The sequence below is a fragment of the Hemicordylus capensis genome, chromosome 5, assembly GCF_027244095.1.
Source record: "Hemicordylus capensis ecotype Gifberg chromosome 5, rHemCap1.1.pri, whole genome shotgun sequence".
NCBI lineage: Eukaryota > Metazoa > Chordata > Lepidosauria > Squamata > Cordylidae > Hemicordylus > Hemicordylus capensis.
In genome coordinates this window covers 45,544,971-45,564,870 of record NC_069661.1, presented here as the reverse complement: position 1 = coordinate 45,564,870, position 19,900 = coordinate 45,544,971, and the positions used below count along the sequence as shown (strand labels likewise).

Sequence of the window (19,900 nt, the reverse complement as noted above, 5' to 3'; positions counted from 1 at the left end):
ATCCATCAGGGCTGTTCTTATGTTTTTATTAGTCTGACTCAGCAGGAGTCAGTTTCATATACTGAAAAGAGAACAAAGATGCAACTTTGGGCTTAAGACATGGTGGAAACAGGAATGTGCAATGAAACCATTATTTGCTAAACTAGGCTAAGGTTTATCTAGATGGCAGTTTATTCCAACAAGAACACAAATTCTAATGGGATATTTTTCAAGGTATCTAAAATATGTTTGAACACATCACATCATTTCTTAGCACCATCTGTTGACAATCCATGAAAAACTTGTGCTGTTTTCAAACCAGAATAAAAGTTTTATGGAAAATGCATGGGTTTTTAAATCTCCCATCAGAATTGATGTTCATGTTGGATACATTGCTGTCTACCAGGGGCGTATCTGGGTGTGTCAGGCAGGGCACATGCCCAGGGTGCCACTTGAAGGGGGGGGCGGCATTTTTTATTTTTTATTTTTAAATGGCTACTGAAAACAAAATTGCCACTGCACATGCTCAAATGGCCTCTGTGAGGACCTAGGCCATTCCAGGCCTCGTAGAGGCCGTTTGAGCATGCACGGTGGCCATTTTGTTTTCAGAGGCCTTTAAAAAAAATTTTTTTTTTAAATGGCCATCGCACATAGTCCCTGCGAGGCCCTAGAGGCCAGCAGGGGGAGGGGAAACCTTTGCAGACCACCCACCATGGCCCCCCGAAGGGCCTACAGGAATTTTTTTAATAATATATATATAATCTAAGTCACTGTACACATATTCAGTTTGGCACTATGTACAGAAAATCAGGGCTTGTGAATACTGAGCTGAAGCTTATGAGCAGGATTGTATTCATTTGCTCTTACTTTGTCTTAATAATATGGCTATTAATGATGAGTTTGTCTTTGAATCAGTGTTCCATACTTTTGGAACTTATTGCCCTGTTCTGACCATGTTTGCTCAAGTATAAGTACCACTGATCGAATGGAATTAACTTCTAGGGCTTAAAGATTGTAATTATAGACTGGGCAAGATAATGAACAATTGTTTTTGTTTCCTTCAATAGCAAATCATGAAGAGACTTATAAAACGTTATGTTTTGAAAGCACAAGTTGACAAAGAGAATGATGAAGTCAATGAGGGTAAGATCCATTGTAAAATAAATTATTTTGCTTGTACAAACAGTGTGGTCCTATTAAGGTTTACTCAGAATTAAGTCCTATTCAATTGGGCTTTCTCCCATGAAAGAGTGGGCCCTTTCTCATAATCACGGACCTGGGTGGGAGAGCACATGGAGAAGGAGGCTACAGAAGCTTATCTCCCCCACAGAGGACCGGAACCTAGTTGCTGGGTGTATGGATTGTGCACCCAGGTGATCAGCTGCTGTCCCAGGCAGCAGAGTTGTGAGGGCTAGAACGCATCATCCCTGCACCTGGTAATCTGACAATGCACCACCCAAGTGCGCGGTGCATTATAGGTATCTCCTTGGCAACAGGCGGCTGACCCTTAGTGTCTCAGCGCTGGCTGAAAGCAGCCGGTGCTGACACACATTCAGATAAATAGGGTTCTTCTGAGTGGTCTCTGCCCATCACACAGATGGGCTTTGTGCTTGCATGAAGAATCGTTCAGAACCTCACAAGCTTTCTTTTTCATCTCTCTCTCCAGAGCGGTAGTTAGGCTCTTCCCCCTGTACCTAGGTCATGTGCTCTGCAACCTCCTCCTCAATTCACCTTCAAGGGAAATATTGCGAGCTTTCAAGTTACCTAATTCCTATTTATTTTCACCTTTTATTCTCTTTTCATATTATCTATATACTTCTTCCTGGCAGTTTTGTACCTTTTATTTATATCACATTTTTTAAAACAACAATCAACCCTCCCCTCACACCCACTCGGGTGTATGTGTGTGTGGTATAGTTGTCAACCGCCCTAGTGTATGGCCGGCAAGGTAACGTTTAAACATTGTACTTCGTGCCAGTCTGCTGTCCCCTCCACGGATGGATATACTGTATGCTTGTTCTGCTTAGGGAAAATGCACCTAGTTTCTTCTTGTATCCATTGTCAGAACTTTACCCGTCAGGCACAAAGAAATAGAGTATCAATGTGCCGCTCTCAATGTGCCACTCCTTTGGGTGGCAGACCAGCCCATCCTTGCTTGCAGGGCACAGCCCCAAAATTGACCTGAGGCCCCTGATGGAGTACCGGAACCGATCTAAGTCAGCGAACAGGTCAGACTGCCAGTACCTGGTGAAGAAGGAGGGGGAGTTGGATGAGGAGTTGGTGCTCAGATGGCTCAGGAGCCAGGGACTACTCTCCTCCTAGAGATCTAAAGCACACAGATAGATCCCCATGTTCACCCTACCACTCCATAAAATATTACCTGTATGTTGACCTAGATGAGGAAGAAGGCAGGTTTTCTTCCAATCCAAGGGGAGATGACAGGAGTGCTACGATTATGATAGAGAAGGTCGCCGAGTCACCGGCACATAATAGTGGAGCCTCATACAGACCCAGATCTCCATGGTATATGGGTTCTGACCAATCTTACCAGCCCAGAAGGAGGTTCCCATCACCTCCCCGCAAAATGTACTGTTACACAGAGCTGTCAGTAGGTTGGCACAATAGAACACAGAGTTCAGTGCCTGTGAAATATACTCCTGCACCTTTGGCACCTTTACAGAACAAGACGGTGACTACTAATCAGACTGAACCTAGGCTGGAAGTTCCGCACTTAGTCCCCCCTAGCTTAGCTGTGGAAAAGACTGTCACATTGCCAACCATTGAAAATGCAACACCTGTGCCTCCAGAAAAAAATTCTGGAGTCAACAGACGCTGAGTCAGGCTCGGAGGGAGAATCAGACACCACTTCTTCACAGGAGGAGGTTACAGTGTCCACACATCAGGACCTCATGGAAAACCACCATCTCCATCAGAAGACCTAAAGTCTTTTGCAGCACAAGTTACCAAGACGGCAGCATCCCTGGGTTTGCAACTCCTGGAGGAGACCAAGGCTTCCCCCAACCCATTCTTTGATGTGACTGAAGAGAACTCACAAAAGCTGATGGCTCTTCCCATGAACCAAGCCCTACTTGAGATTGCACACAGCTTCTGGGACAAGCCATCATTGGTCCCTCCTACTTCAAGGAAGGTGGAAAATTTCTATAAGGTTCAAACAGAGGACTGTGCCTTCTTACATAAACATCCAGTCCCCAACTTGATTGTTGTAGAAGCAGCACAATCCATATCCAAAAACAGAATGTTGTCCACCCCACTGGACAGAGATGGGCGTAAGGTGGTTTCTGTGGGAAAACATCTGTATGCAAGTTCAACAGTTCAAATCAAAATTGCAAACTAGCAAGCATGTATGGCCCGCTACAATCGCCTGTTATGGGAGAAGCTTTCTCAACATCTAGAAACTGTTCCATCAGTGGTAATCCTTTCTCTGCAACAGAAAGGCTGCAAGCTGAGTAAGCAACTTTTACATATCTCTCCCCACTCCATAGATTGTGCACCCAGAGTGTTGACAGGGACCATCTCCCTCCGTTGCCACGATTGGCTGCGCTCTTCTGGCTTAAATCCTGAGGCAAGGACACATATAGAGGACTTACCTTTTGATGGATCAGCTCTGTTTGGGACTCAAACAGATGAGACTATGGAGCGTGATGAAAAGAAGAGAAACACTGAAAAATCCACGAGTTTTTCCTCATCCTCAGGTTCAAAATTTAATAAACCCTATTGACAACAAAGGTCCTTTCCTCCCCGTCCATCTACAATGCCAGACTACGACCAGTCCTTTCGCCAACCCCGCTACTATCAGTACAGTTCACAGCACAAAAAATAGCCTCTTTCCAACTCCAAGCCTGCACAGCAAAAGTCCAAGCCTGCTTCTTTCCACAAGAGAACCTGACTACCCTTGGTTCAGGACATGTTTGAGACCATACCTAGAACAATGGGAGCACATTACATCAGACGCTTGGGTCCTCACCATCATCTGCCTAGGTTACACAATAGAGCCCATCTTCAAAGAGACTTCAAGATACCATATCTCTTCCAGAACAGTTGGGTCTAATTGTAAGTTACCAAAAGTCACAACTAACCCTGGTGCATCAGATAAAGTTCTTGGGAATTATGTTTGACTCTACTACGGCCGCGGTGAGTTTACCAGAAGATAGTATTCAACACATTATGGACTTGGCCTACCATCTGTGCAATTCAACAACTCATACTGTATGCCAAATTCAACATATATTAGGTCTGATGGCCTCCACAACCGCAGTTCTACCAACAGCCAGACTGCATATGAGACTATTGCAGCGTTGGTTCCTGGACGTTTTTCATCCAACCAGACATCACAATTCCAGGCTGTTGGATCTTCCAAACCATGTTCAAGTTGATTGGTGAACTTCACAATAGAATCTCCTTGAGTCCACGCCATTCAATGGGATGAATTCTCAGGCGCACATTACTATGGATGTTTCTGATGGCTGGGGAGCTCACCTCAAAGGGCTCCATCTAAATGAACACTGGTCCAAAACAGAGGCAGGTCATCATATCAGTTACTTAGAGCTGCTGGCCATCTTCAAGGCCTACAAGGCTTCATACCGGAGATATCAGGCCGACGTGCAGATTATGACTGACAATACCACAGCAAAGGCCTATATAAATTGGCAAGGCAGGACAAGATCACACACCTTCCTGGCTCTGGCACTGGATCTCTTGCATTGGGCATTTCAACATCAGATCCATCTGTTTGCCATCCACATCAAAGGCCTTCAGCAACACTCTGGCAGACAGTTTGAGCAGAACTCAATCGCTATTCCATGAGTGGAAATTACACAGGGGTGTACTTCACAACATCTTTCAGAGATGGGGGAAACCCCTCATAGACTTATTTGCCAGTGACCAGAATTTCCTGTGCATTGTCTATTACTCCAGAGCAGGTGTGGGGAAGAACTTTATGGGTGATGCCCTTGCAGTCACTTGGGTATGTTTTCCTATCTGTTTCCTCCTGTGCCCCTACTACCAAGGATTCTTCAAAAGTTGGAGAAGGAGGGCGCAGACTGCATACTGATAACGCCATGGTGGCCGTGTCGACCTTGGTTTCCACGACTACTACAACTGTCCAGGAGACATTTCCGGCGACTTCCCCTTTTCCAGCACTTCTTTCACAACAGTAAGGGAGGCTCTTTCATCTGGATGTGCAGAGGCTTCATCTAACAGCATGGAGGATCCAGCTGTCTGGCCCACAGAATTGACAGAAGTCATGTTGGCAAGTAGGAGAACCTCCACTATGACCTCTTATAGAGAGAAGTGGAAACGCTTCACGGAATACATGAGGAATGATGGTGATTCAGCCAAGGTGTCAATACCATTTATCCTGTCCCGCCTATTATAACGCAAGAAATCTGGACTTTCATTATCCTTGGTTAGGGTCCGTTTGGCTCCCATAGTCACATTTTGGATGGCTCCCCCTTCCTCTCCATCTTTGTTCATGATGCGGGAAGTTAAACAGTTCTTAAAAGGGTTAACATACCTTCACCCAGATGAGCCTCCTGTAGCCCTGCCATGGAATGCCACGTGTTTTGTCAGCACTCACAGGGAAACTTTTCGAGTGCATGGCAACACATGACCTTCGTTTGCTGACTTTGAAGACAGTTTTTCTAGTTGTAATTACATCTACAGATAGGGTGGGAAAACTAAGAGTCCTCTGTTCTGACCCACCTTATTCAAGATTCCAGATTGAGAAGGTCGTTTTGAGGGTAGATGTTTCCTTCCTACCAAAGGTTGTCTCAACTTTTCACAGATCACAAGCCATTTCTTTACCTGTATTCTTTCTGAATCCGACTTCAGAAGAAGAGTGCAGATGGCATACCTTGGATGTTAGAAGGGTGTTAGCCTTATACATCCAGCATACAGCATCCTTCATGTCATCCACGTCATTGTTTGTGATGTACAGTACACCACGAAAAGGCCAGAGAGTGTCTTCACAATCTGTTTTGGTTTGGATAGTACACTCTCGAAAGCTAGCATATCAAGTAGCTGTGTTAGCCCCTCCTGCTAAACTGAAGGCTCATTCAACCAGGGCCTTGGCTACATTCACAGCCTTTGATTGGGGACTCCTGTTAGACACAATCTGTCAAGCAGCAACCTGGTCTTCACTCACGACCTTTATAAGACATTGTGCCCTGGATGTCCAGCCTTGCAATGACTCGGCCTTTGGGAGGTCAGTTTTGCAGGCTCTGTTCCAATAGAGTGTTCATTGTTGCCACTGTTACAGGGTTTATTTCTCTTTTAAATAAAGAGTTCATTGACATCTGTTGTTACAACTTAATCTGTTTAGCTAGAGTTATTGATGTCACTGTGATACTCTTTTTCATCCTGGGCTCTGCTTCCCTCCTCCAATGTGATAGGAGCTTGAGATACACCCATCTGTGTGATGGACACAGACCACTCAGAAGAACTTCAGGTTGCTTACCTGTAACTGGGATTCTTCTAGTAGTCATCTGTCCAGTCACACATCCTCCCATCTTTCCCCACTGCAGAGTTGTATGGCGGCAGACTCCAGAGGTGGTACAGGGGTAGTGAGGACCTACAGTAGGTACAGGGGTGGGGAGGAGCCTAACTATTCATCTGGAGAGAGAGATTAAAAAGAAAGCTTGTGAGGTTCTGAATGATTCTTCACGCAAGTGTGAAGCCCATCTGTGTGACTGGACAGATGACCACTAGAAGAACCCCAGTTACTGGTAAGCAACCTGAAGTTAAGGGGGGCACTTGCTTTAACAGCTGGGCTTCATAGCCAGGTCTGTCACTGAGCCCACATGGTCTGCTGTGTGGCTCCCGGCAATTCTCATGGGCAGCCGAGCCCAGGCTTAGCTGCTCGTGAGAACAGCCTCAGTGCTTAGGATTGCAGCCTAAATGCTGTAGAGACATATAAAAAATGTTGCTACTGAGTCAGACCATTGAAGGTAACTGGTTTGGTTCAGTAATAAATAATAAAAATAAAATAAATAAATAAATAGTTACAGTAAAAAGCTTGTTTTTTCTGTGATTTTCTGTAAGCAATACAGCAAAGTAGATAACTGTTTAAGAACCTCTCTAAGGCATGTTTCTTTTTGTCACCCACACAGGTGAATTAAAGGAAATTAAACAAGATATTTCCAGTCTTCGTTATGAACTTCTGGAAGACAAGTCTCAAGCAACAGAGGAGTTAGCAATTCTCATCCATAAACTCAGTGAGAAACTCAACCCAAGTATATCACGATGTGAATGACCTAGAATGATGTAACCTGACTTAATCCCTGAACTTTGATCACAGCACAAGCATTGGCAATAATATTTCTGAGTGACTTATACTTGAAAAATGTATTGTAGATTTTTTAGCACTAAATAACTTTATGTACAGTTTTGTTTGAAATACAGTCCTAGAAAATTTTATGACTTTAAATGCAAAAAATGTTTAATGTGTATTATAAAGCGTATTTTGCATTTATTTAAAAAAAAAAACATGTAGTTGTATCTGAACAATCTTGCATTGCTAATAGTTTTCTGAACAAATGTACATTCTTTGCACTGAACAAGGCAGGGGCAGTGGGGGCTGGGGGGACATTGTGGATTAAATCTGTCCTCAAACAGGTGTGAACAAGGTTCTGTGGCCGTAGTGACAAATGTCAGCCAGATCAGTGAACTATTACTTGAAATTACTTTGGGCACAATCAAGCCGAAGTTAAGCCATGTTTAACTAACATTCTCTCTCTCTCTCTCTCTCTTTCTCTCTCTGCATGTGCTTTCTACCCTGAAGTCAATGAAACATACAGCCTAATCTTAAGTATATTTATAGTCCCCCTATGTTCAGTGGGGCTTAGTCCTTACTATGGGTGCATACGATGGAAACCTTTTAAGTGCTAAGCTTTTGCTGGATCATGCCCCTGTGTTATTTATCAATTTTCTTCAAGAAAGGAAAAAGCCATGGTATGGGCAGTGAAGATAAAACTGTGGCTATAATATTAGTAGTGCTGTTTAACATACACTTAACTACATATGTATTTTTCATAATATCTGCTTTCAGAAAATAGGAATTGGTTTTGTTTTTTTTACTTTGAGCAAATGTGAACTCTGTCAAAATATACATTTTCATGTGGCGACGATAATTTTTTAAAATTAAGATACTATGCAGGGCTGATATTTTGTTACATTGTTCTAAATACTGCCTCTGATGCTTACTTGTTAAATAAAATATTCATACTTTAGACATTTGCTTTTTACAGTTTAGCAGTGGATTTTAGTGAGTGGAATACTACAGAGATCCCTTTGTACATTTAATCAGTTGAAAGTAATAACTTGAGATAAGTCTTTAACATATGCCAAGGGAGGGATAACTAAGTATGAAGATGTAATCTATAAACACACCCTCATTCTGGAAAACCAGGGAGTGTTTATATAACACAGGGATTCCCAACAGGGGGTAATAGTACCCCTAATGGTACTTGAAGGACTTCTGAGGGTACTCGGAGCCCTCTTGCCTCCTTACACTGCAGCCGTACTTTGTTCTGCATCTGAGAATCACCAGTTTGAAACTTGTCCCATTCATTTCAGTAAGACTCCTTATTAGAAACTTTGCGTGGATGTGGGCCAGTGACTGTATTAACCTCTTTCTCTAGCTGTAACACATAAATCTGTGTCTTTATGTATATATGTGCATGCATGCGTACACACACACACACACACACACACACACACACACGTACTTTATAGTTAAGAGAAAGGCTACTCCAGTCACTGGCTTACAATCAGTTGAAGTTACTCATAAGCAGTCTTATGGAAATTAATAGGACAATCTTACTTGTCCCGTTAATTGTGAAAGTATTGTTGAGTAACTTAGTCTGGATGTAAGCTAGTGACTGGAGTAACCAAGGGAGAAAGTGTTTCCTCTGTAGTGGCAGGGGAAGAGTGATGAGATGCACTTAGAGGTGGAAAAATGACACATTGCTTCAGACGTGATTGGGGTTTGAGCCAGGCCTGGTCAGGTATCAGATGAAGCAGACAAGGAGCAGTGGGCAGAAGGCATGGTCACAGCTGGGCTGGTGGTTGGTTGGATACCAGACAAGGCGAGTCTGTAAGGTTTCTTGCTACAACAACTTGCTTGGACTGCTGGGCTGACTTGGAGGCAGAGATCTCCTAGGGACCAATGCATCACCATTGGACTAAGGGGTCAGTTAACTAGATTCAGGCTAGAAGGTACCCTGTCTGGTTTGTTGAAGAGCCAGAACAGAGGTGGTGCAGGAGGTTCAGCATAAAAAACTGGCTGTTGGAGGTTCCTGCTTGAGATTTCCCCTAGCACTGTACAACATAAGGCATGGCTACATATTTGAAGCTAGGAGCCGCAGCTTCCAATATCTTCCTTGGCTAGAAGTAGAGATTATAACTGGCAAGAGAACATTTTCCAATAAAGGCATGGAAAATAACCCGGCCAGCAAAAAGTCTTGGATTTCTATACCTCTTCACATGCTTTCATTTGCAATTTTCTACTGCCAAGTTTCTGGTTATACTTTATTGTAGAATATTATGGCAAATTTACCCCTTGCCCAGTTTTTAAAGCTTCAATGAATGAAAGATGTTTATCAGGGTCTTTCCCTTTCCAGCCCCAGCACAGCATCCTATAGTGACCCACAGGGGTGTGAAGTCATGACAACTTACTTCAAACAAAGAGTTAAGAGACAGCCTTCATTTGAACAAGTTGGAGATACTACTGTACAAGATTTATAACTCACAGAACAGGACACCCCCCAGGGAATGACAGATTCTGTATCTAACTAAACCAATCTCTGTTGATAAAGGTGGTAAAGATAAAGCAGAAAAAGACTATGAAACAAACATAGTGAATCAAAAATGTCCACAACTTGTTTCTCCAGTACCAGAAGCTGCTGCAGGATGACAAACTTCTAGAAAGGAAATGTTATCCAAAGGACCATCAGATGGACAAATTGCATTACGTGGCAATTTGTCTCAGTAGGAGGCATTACAACATGACTACAAGACAAGGAGCGAGGCCTAAAGAAGGTTGGCCATCATGAGCTATAAAGGAGGTGTCATACAGGGAAAAGGTCATCTGTACATCAGACTAGTTTACCCTCCTCCTTGGGACATATTAGCTTCTGAGGCATGACTTTCTATACCAACAATAGAGCCTACTGAGGATTCTGTGAATGTTTCAAATGCAGGTCACAGATTACCGAGATCGGATCTAGTCTGACGGAGTTTTTCAAGCACTGTTTGTTTAACCTTGGGAGATGCTGACATCTGGGCTTTACATGAGGATTTAAGACCTGGTTTGTACAAGGGTGGCTATTTAGCCACACAGGATGAAATTGAAAATATTTTGGATGAGGAGTTCTAAACTAATTTCATCTATTCGGTTCCTAACTTACGAAGATCTGAAAAAGCAGTACGTGGTATGCTTCAGATATGTAGGAACTGATGATGAAAAAAGAAATTGTCAATATCTTGTTAAAAAAAGAATGATGGATGTGATGGATTTCCCTATGGGGGATCTGAAGGTGGTTATTCAGCCGGAGGGATCCAAGGAAATTGATAAATGCTTAGCCTCATAGAGAGCAAATCAAAAATTTTGGGCAGGGTGTAAGATTGCAGATTGACAGAGCCTGGATTTATTAAATACATCCCACTGTACAAAGAAGATACAAAGGTGCTTATGATAGCTTTATGAACAACCACTGTCCCACCTGAGGATGTGACAGTATGGCTACACAGACATGTGGACCTCTTGATGGGGACCCATAAGTGTTGAGATAGTTGTGGAATTTGGACTGGCAAGTATAGGTGTATTGTGGCTCTGTGTAAAAATCCAGTCACGGTGGCAGTACACAGTGGCAGTGTTTGGAGTTCAGACATGCTTATTTTTGGTGACCTGAGGAATACTATAATAAGATTTATGTGGAGAGGATGGCCAAGGCTGCCTGGATTGCAGAGGTGGGGAGGCAGAGAGCAGTAGGGGAAAAACATCGGAAAGCTCTTCAATTCAAGAACCGCGAAAAGACAGACCAGGAGACATGCCTGGTAGACTTGCAAAACTTCAGGTTACAGCAGGAGTGGGGGACTCATGAGGAGACTGAAAAGAGACAGCAGATTGACAACTGTGATTAGACTTTGGTGACCTCATGGGAAAATAAGAACAATAAATGGGAAGAAAGCCTCTGAGAGGACTTCAGGCAAATAAAATAATTTGGTATAGTAAAACAGCTTTGAGTAACGTGGAAGGGATGGAGGAAACTTCTTCTCAGGGTGATTATATCATGCCTTCTTCAAAATATGACAGTCCCTACCAAAAAAAGAAGACAACCAAAAAATGTGAGATTGGGAAAGACATCTACCAATATCGTAAGTTATATTACACGTGACATTAAGTTTTTGGTTGAGGAGAAGGCAGTATGGATGAAAATGGCTGAGGACTTGAGAAAGAATCTTACGGAGGCTACAAGGGTTTTAGAAGAGTTGAAAGTAGAAAAACAACATTGTTTGGATTTAATAGCAAATAAATCCTTATGAATCAATGAAAGGGAAAATGGATCCTAATATGAAACATTATGATCGTGCAGTGGCTGAAATAGATCAAGAGTATCGTGCTCTAGGTACTATGCAAGACAAATTAGAGCATCAGAATATGCAACCAAGGAACATAGATAACAAAATTAACAAATCCTTTGAAGCCAATTTAGGCCACAATTCTCAAAGTCAAGAGTTCTCTGACTAGTAATATTGACCAAGAGTCCAAGATGACTGTTGCAAAAGAGGGAATACCAGAAACTCTTTTTGAAATTAGTACTGAGGAGGGCGTAATTAAAAGCTGGGAAGAACTGATGATGTAATTAAGAGCTGGTTGTAGAGGACATGTGACTGGCAGAAGAAAGTTTTGATATAAGGGAGTATCCAACTTTTCTTTAAAGAGTATTTCCCCCTACCCAAAAAACACATCACAATCCCCACTAAACCCAGACCCCTCTTGGGACTTGTTTGTTTGTAGCAGGGTTACATCTCGGACTCCTAGTGAATCTGAGTGGGTAGATGTAGAGGTTAACACCACTAAAACAAAGGAGGGTGCGCAAAGCCCAGAGAATGAAATCAATTTCGATGAATTATTGGAGGCAGATCTTCTGAAGCTTGCAGATATTCTTCACAAAATGGTTTAATTATTTTGTAATTTGTTCCAGTCAATCAACTTTATTATGCTCATAGACCAGCGTAAGATACAGGGGGTCATTACATGATGCAAAGTATAATGCATAATGATACATTATAAGACAAAAGGAAAACATTAAAAGGAGCATTAGGAACATTAGACATAAGGAACATAAAGGCATTTAAACGCATATTAAAGGTAAATTGTGCTGTCAAGTCCATTTTGACTCCCGGCATCCACAGAGCCCTGTTGTTCTTTGGTAGAATACAGAAGGGGTTTACCATTGCCTCTTCCCAGGCAGTCTGAGATTATGCCTTTCAGCATCTTCTTATATCGCTGATGCCTTATATAGTCCCAGCCGGGATTCAAACCGAGAACCTTCTGCTTGTTAGTCAAGCCTTTCCCTGTTGCAAGACTTAAGGTAGTAAAAGACATATTAGGACATAAAATAACATACAAAGACATACAAGACATAAAATATATAAAAACTATTAAAAGAATAAAAGGGGGGGAAGCACAACGAAGGGTAATTGCATTAAAACCTAACTGATAAATACTGTGAGACAATATAACTATAATAAGAAGTGCAAAGGTATTGCACAAAAAAAGGGAAGGCACACAAGTCTTTCAGGTGGTGCGCTGTGTTTGGGTTCACTGTAGCAAGCAGGAGCCAGCAGGAGATCAAACTAAAACTGCTTAGACTCACTGCTTACCAGCGCCCGACGGATTTTGGATGCTGCTACACAGAACCTGGCAATGTTGTATGTAATAGTGGTCTTTTTAAAAAAAAAAATCAAATTTTTATTAATTTTAACAATAATAACATTAACATTCACAACAAATAAACAAATATGGACGTCCCGCTCACACCTCCTCATGAATCATCAACTATAGAATTAACCCTTGCTATGATAATTCAAAACATAAATTTAAACCTTACAAACACGATTTTAATCTACCCCACCTGCAATTATTACTAAATTTCAAACCCTGTTGTAAAATCAATAGTAGGAAAATAGTTCTTTAGATACAACAAGAATGGTTTCCAATCTTCTTTAAAACATTCTAAATTTTGATCTCTTATCAATATTGTAAGTTTTGACATCTCCACATATTCCAAAATTTTTATCAGCCAATCTTCTTTTGAGGGCAGTTCATTACTCTTCCATTTCTGTGCATATATTATTCTGGCCGCCGTGGAAGCGTACATAAAAAATGTTAAATTAGCTGTAGAGAATGATCCTTGTGTTATTCCCAGCAGGAAGGATTCTGGCTTCTTAGGAAATGTCATTTTAAATATTTTCTTTAACTCATTATATATCATGTCCCAATAGGCCTTAGCCTTCCTACAGGTCCACCGCATATGAAAAAAGGTTCCTTCGGAGTGTCCACATTTCCAGCATTTGTTTGAAACACTTTTATACGTATGTAATAGCGGTCTTAGAGTCAGTGAGCAGCATGTGTTCTGCAAGCAAGATTCCCTGGGTGTCAAGGTGCAAACGTGTCAAAAAGGTCAAATGAGAGTAAAGGAAATAGTACAGGCACATCAACGCCTAGGAGTTATTTGCACATGGCTTCGTGCTGCGGGGTAAATGTTGAGCGAGGTCACTTCAAAGTCCACTTGCGGCATTGAGGGAAGGCACTCCGTTTGTCGCAGAATCAGCCGCCCCTTCCTTTTCCCTTTAGTCCTCGCTCGCTCCCCACTCTCTGCCTTCTTGTCTTTCTCCCTCAAAACTCCATGAGATTATCTCTCCCTTCCTCCGGATTTTGAGACGTTCCTGGCCGAGATTGGCGCCTGCTTATTCAATCACAAGGCGCGTTCAAAGCCGAGCCCGCCCCTCATCTTCACGCCGCGTCCAATTGAGGCCCGGTTGGGTCGAGCCTGTGCAGCAGCAGCAGCAGCAGCAGCCGCCGCCGCTTTGTCACCATGGTGATGGAAGGACTGGCGGTAGTTTAGGCCGCGGTTTTTGCCCGGTACCAAGCATCGCTTTGGGGAGACAGACAGACGAACAGCCGGGGGCGATTCGTGAAGGGGAAGCTATAAACGCGATTGGCCTTGTTGGAGCGGAGAAGGCTGTCCGCGATGGACCTGAGCCTGAAGCGGGTGGACTATCTCCAGGTATACGGGCGGGGAGGCGTGTGTCGTGTGTCTGTCAGTGAGTTCCAGCTGCGCTGACCCGCGCGGGAACCAGAGCAGCGGCGTCCTCGCTGGCTCTCGCAGTTACAGCCCCTGCCTGGGGAGGGAATGGTTGCCGGTCTGCTCCCTTTGTTTCCTTTCCTAGACTGTCAGTGCGCCTCCTGTGTCTTTAACTGCTGCTTAACAGGCAGGAATTCTTAACAGTGATGGCAAGTTTCATCTGCCCGCCAATATGCAGCTTTTGAAGGCAAAGGAGGAGCCCTGCCCGGGAAAACGAGGAGCAAAAGGAGCCCTGCCCGCTGAGAAGCGGCCGGGGGCAGCCTCGCTTTCTCCGCGATTCCTTTACTTCTAGTGAGGGAATCGCTTCTTTGCCTCGGAGTTCCTTATTCGCACCACGTTTGTCCCATTAATCTGCAGAGAGGGGAGGGTTGCTGCCCGATCTAGGTATTTATTTCCCATCGTCTGGGAAACATACCCGCCGGGATAGGAACTGGCAACCTCTGGCTTGCTAGTCAAGTCATTTCCCCAGCGATATAGGAAGATAGATCCTGAAAGGTATACTGTCATTCATGCTGTGGGAGTGATGGCAATGGTAAACTTCTGTATTGTACCAAAGACAGCCACAGGGCTCTGTGGGCGCCTGGAGTCGACACAACTCGATGGCACACTTTACCTTTCCGGGAGGGCTGCTAGTGAAAGTGCTCCACTGTTTTGAGAAACCACAAAAATGTTCTTGTTCTGCAAACGTTTAAGCTTTCAAGCTTTGCAGAGATCTTTAAGGAGAGTCAGCTATTTGTGTTGAAGGTGCTACAAAATATTTCTTGGTCATTTTTGCTGTAACAGACGAATACTACTGCTATTCCTCTGGAAGACTCTCCTTGCAATGCCTGTGTTGAAACAAATGGAAATATATTGAATAATGTTGTTTTTTCTTGTTTGATTCCCCCCCCCCCCCCCACACACACACCCTTTCTTTTTGGTATTAAACACAGATAACAGCACAACTCTGTGTAGGTTTACTCTGAAGTAAGCCCCACTGTGTTCAATAGATCTCAGCTCTAAGCAGTGTACTAGTAAAGGTAATATGTGCCGTCAAGTCAGTGTTGACTCCTGGCAAACACAGAGCCCTGTGGTTGTCTTTGCTGAAATACAGGAGGAGTGTACTATTGCCTTCTCCCATGCAGTATGAGATGATGCCTTTCAGCATCTTCGCTGCTGTGCAATATAGGTGTTTCCATAGTCTGGGCAACATCAATATAGGTGCTTACCATAGACTGTGAAATATACCACTGGGGATTTGAACCAGCAACCTCTGGCTTGCTATTCAAGTCATTTCCCTAGGCAATTCTAAACACTAACTAGGATGTAATCCTAAACATGCTAACTAGGAAGCCTATTGTGTTCAGTTCATCTTATTCCCTGGCAAATGTGCAGCCCAGGTGTATGTCACATATTTTCAAATCTAGATTTGTAGCGGATCTCTAGTGGGATATAGAAAACTGACTTTGTACATGTGTGTTTAAAATTATAATTTAAAATGTGAAAAAAATTAATGCTGTATTGAAATTAATTGGCAGATAATCTTAAATATTTGCATCCAGTGTATCTACCTGTAACACTTGGATGGAGGGACATTTCTGCTGTGATAATCTGTCATGTCACAATTTGTGATGCAGTCTACTTGCTCGTACAATGTTCTTTGGACTGGATTATGAAGGTTATTTAAAAGGGAATTTCTTTAAAGCCATTGGATAGACTTTACAGCTCAGTCCAATTCATGCTTATTCTGAATTAAATTCTACCAAGATCAGTTGGATCTACATTCGAGCTGTAGGGGCATAGGATTTCAACCCCAGGTTTATGAATATACACAATATTTTACATGCATTATTCTAACTAATCTCCTGCACTAAATGAAGCATCCATTTAAATGTTTACATAAGCAATGAGAATAATAACATTAATTATTATAACAATTGTTGTTAAATATTGATTTTATATGCACATGCATTTGCATTAGTTACAGATGTCACTTGTAGTTGGTTTGAAATTTTAAATACTGTTAGAATTGTTGGTAGACTCAGCAGCACAGAACTGACGCATCAGAATCCTCTTAAAGTTGGCCTTCTGCTAGGGATTTGAGCAGTGTCAGCTGATCTCATTGTCACTCCTTTCAAGCTTACCTACTGTTGGCCTCTACTTGTCCACTATTTTCATGTCTTCTTCCATATTCTTCCTATACCTGGGAAGCTTTTCACTTGCTGTCAAGCTCCCTCTCTTTCTCTTTTGTAAGTCTGTTCTGAAGCCCCACATCTTTTGCCTGATTATACCTGGACCATCATTTAAATTATTTAAATTTATTTTACATTTCTATCTCACGCTTCTTCCAGGAGCCCAGAGTGGTGTACATGGTTATGTGTACCCTCACAACAACCCTGTGAGGAAGGCTAGGCTGAGAGATACATGACTGGCCCAGAGTCACCAGAGAGTTGGCTGAATGGGGATTTGAACTCGGGTCCCCCCAGTCCTAGTCCAAAACTCTTAACCACTACACCATGCTGGCTTTCTAGTAAAATCCTAACTTGATTTTACATGCTCTTCCATTGCCCTCCATACCAAGGTTGCCCATGCCTGAGGTAGGGCACCAAATGTCACCAACCATGGCAAGCAGCACCTTGCATACCAAATGCGCCCCACTCATTAGCTGCATGCAAAAACATGAAGAGCCACTGTGCTGCTTCCTCGTCCTTTCGCTCTGTTTCTTGGGCTTAAAAACAGAAGGATAGAGCGGAAGAGAATGTACAGACATTGCTCTAGCTTTCTTTTTTAAGTCAAGAGAGAACTGGGGGAGGAGGACCAGTAGCAGTGGGCAGCAGAGCTATTGTTTGGTGACTGCTCAGTCTGTTTCATGGACGGGGTGGCCCTGATCAATCCCCTTGTGTCTTTTCCTGCTCACCCCCGTTATTGTTTTGCTCATCTATTACAGACTGGATAATAGCCTCTTGGCATGCACTGTATCAGTTCGCCCTTTTCTGTGTTAGAGAGTTGAAGGGGAGATAATTGTCTACCCCACCCGCAGCGGAAATGCACAAGTAAGGAAAGCACTGCTAATTAATGTCTGTAGACATGGAGTTAAAGTTCTAAGTAAAGTGGTTCATTTAGGAAATACAATGGAGATATAGGAAAGGTCTACATGCCTAGACTGAATTCAGGGAGAGGAAGAGGAAATCTGTCTCTCAGGTGAGAAAAGGAAAACTGAGACTAACAAAGGGGAGGGTAGAGAAATCGTTGTTAGAGAGGGGATTCCCTTTGGATTCCCAGATTATTAAGGTGAGCAAACTCCATGGCGGAGGAAAACTCTTCCAGTTTTGCTAATAAGGCTGCAGCTCTGATTTGGGTGGGATACTGCTGGGCAAGGGAACTGAGGAACTCTCTCTTTCTCTGATACTGCAGTCCTTTGGTGTATGAGGTGGCTGCAGCTCTAATTTGGGGGTGTGTGTGGAACTCTTTCTATACCGCCATCCCTTGTGATCCTAGGAGTGGGGTTGGAATGTGGGGAAGCAGAAAGCAAGCATGGAAGCTGTGCTTCCTGAATCTCTCCCATGTTCCTAAAGGGAGAAGACCCTGACCTGGGAGGTGTCCTTGAGGCATGGCAAGCAGAGCGTTGGCCCCACTTTTTTAGCCCCCATGAAAACTAACTGGAAAGGGGTCCTGCACTGGCTGATTTGCCCCAGGCCCTGCTCTAAGGACACCCCAGGGGGAAGGCCAAGAAGATGAAGATAGGAGCAGAGCAGGAGGGTGTATGAAGGGAGGACACTGCAGTTAACAGTAATGCAAGAAACACAGTTCTACAGTTAATAGTGGAAGAAAGCAAAAGCCCAAGAATAACTAACAACGGTGCCAACAGGTGTGCAGAGTACCTTTTTCTTTCTTCCACCATTAACTACAGAACTCTCCTCCCTCCATACACACACCATTAAAGAGCAGGGATTCTAAGGAAGATGGAATATTTCTTGATAGGGGTGATGGGTGGTGGTAGTTGTGGGGTGGTATCTCTGCCTTAATTTAAGGGATGCCACAGATCTGCCAGGTATCTCTTTTGCTGAAGAGACCTTCTGCTCTGCTCCCATCTTCATCTTCTTGGTCCTCCCAGCTCAGGGTCTTCTCCCTTTAGAAACGTGGGAGAGACTCAGGAAACACAGCTTCCATGCTTGCCTTCTGCTCCTCCACACTCCATCCCCAATCTTCAGATCACTAGAGAACGTAGCAGAGAGAAAGTTCCTCACCCTTCTCCAGTATCCCCCCAAATCAGAGCTGCAGCTGCCTCATGCACCAAAGGCCTGCAGTGTCAGAGAAAGAGAGAATTCCTCAGTTCCCCCAACTTAGCAGTATCTCAGCCAAATCAGAGCTGCAACCTCCTCATTAGTTGTTAGCAAAGTTGGACGAATCCCACCCTCACATAGAGTTTGTTCACCTTAATAATTTTGGGGCCTGTTAGTTGGCAGCAAAGAAGACGTCAGAGAAAACCCAGCAGAATAAACTGCAGTATATGTGCCCCAGAGAAGAATGGGAAAGAAGGGGAAATCACATCAGTGTTTTCAGCCTCTTTCCAGGATTGCTATTTTCAGTTAACTTTACAGTACTTTTAAAGGAAAACTATTACAGCTAGAGCACAGATTCTTTTTTCTATAGGCATTGTGTGAGTAACAGTTGACAACACACTGAATTCTGAAATTCAGGAAAAATTGTCCTTTAGCTGTTTGTATACACTGTTGATCTTTTTATGCCTCTTCATTCCCCGTGGTTGCTAGCTGGGAGTGTTATACCACCCTGAATGAATCTTTTCCGCATTTAACTGATAACTACCCATTTGTGCTGTGCATAGTAGGGGTGTGCATGGACTGGTTGACGTGGTTTGGTCTAAATTTGGACTGAACTGTGCATATGCAGACCGGTTTGATCAAACCGAGAGGGCATGCCCTCAAATCCTGCCTGTAAGCTTCCAGTGGCATCTGGTGGGCCACTGTGTGAAACAGGATGCTGGGCTAGATGGGCTTTGGACCTGATCCAGCAGGGCTGTTCTTATGTTCTTAAACCAACTGGCTAGGCTGGTCAGCTTGGCGAACCAGCTCAAACCAGTTCAAAGTGGTTCGCAGTTGAACTGATTCTGCACATCCCTAGTGCATAGCACTGTGACACATCTGCCACTGTCTCTTGAGTTGCTAGACGACTTGACCTCATATTTTTTCCTTCTCTCTATACTTAGCCAACACACACACACACACACACACACACACACACACACACACACACCCTACCCACTTAGGTGAATACTTCATGCTTTTTGTGTATTCCTATGCAAAGCTCAAATCTATACAAGATTAGCACAGTCATCAGTCACTAATAACAATTGCTGATAAGCATAGTGACCATTGACAATTGGGTACATTTGAGTTTTGCATAGAAATGTACTTGCCTGCATGTCATGATCTTTTGGCCCTACAGTTGAAAATATACATATTATAATAATATATTTAAAGGTACCACAGGATTTTTGTGTGTGTCAACTGTCATTAAAACTAGCTTTTGAC

At 43.2% G+C, this 19,900-nt stretch overlaps 2 protein-coding genes across 3 annotated transcripts in view; both read left to right on the top strand.

Annotated features, from left to right (window-relative positions):
* The window catches only part of TRPC3 (transient receptor potential cation channel subfamily C member 3), an 88,009-nt gene extending 79,784 nt beyond the window's left edge, over nt 1-8,225 (top strand). Inside the window, exons 11-12 of the mRNA XM_053257302.1 lie at nt 1,047-1,122; nt 7,107-8,225. Coding sequence (XP_053113277.1) covers nt 1,047-1,122; nt 7,107-7,249 — 219 coding nt within the window. The 3' untranslated portion in view covers nt 7,250-8,225. The remainder of the gene's footprint in view (nt 1-1,046; nt 1,123-7,106) is intronic.
* Nucleotides 8,226-14,087: 5,862 nt separating this feature from the next.
* Nucleotides 14,088-19,900, top strand: part of BBS7 (Bardet-Biedl syndrome 7) — a 57,090-nt gene continuing 51,277 nt past the window's right edge. The window contains exon 1 of one of the 2 annotated variants that reach the window (XM_053256038.1): nt 14,088-14,291. In XM_053256038.1, the coding sequence (XP_053112013.1) occupies nt 14,256-14,291 (36 nt within the window). In that variant the 5' untranslated portion in view covers nt 14,088-14,255. The remainder of the gene's footprint in view (nt 14,292-19,900) is intronic. The other variant, XM_053256037.1, reaches the window with a different exon arrangement.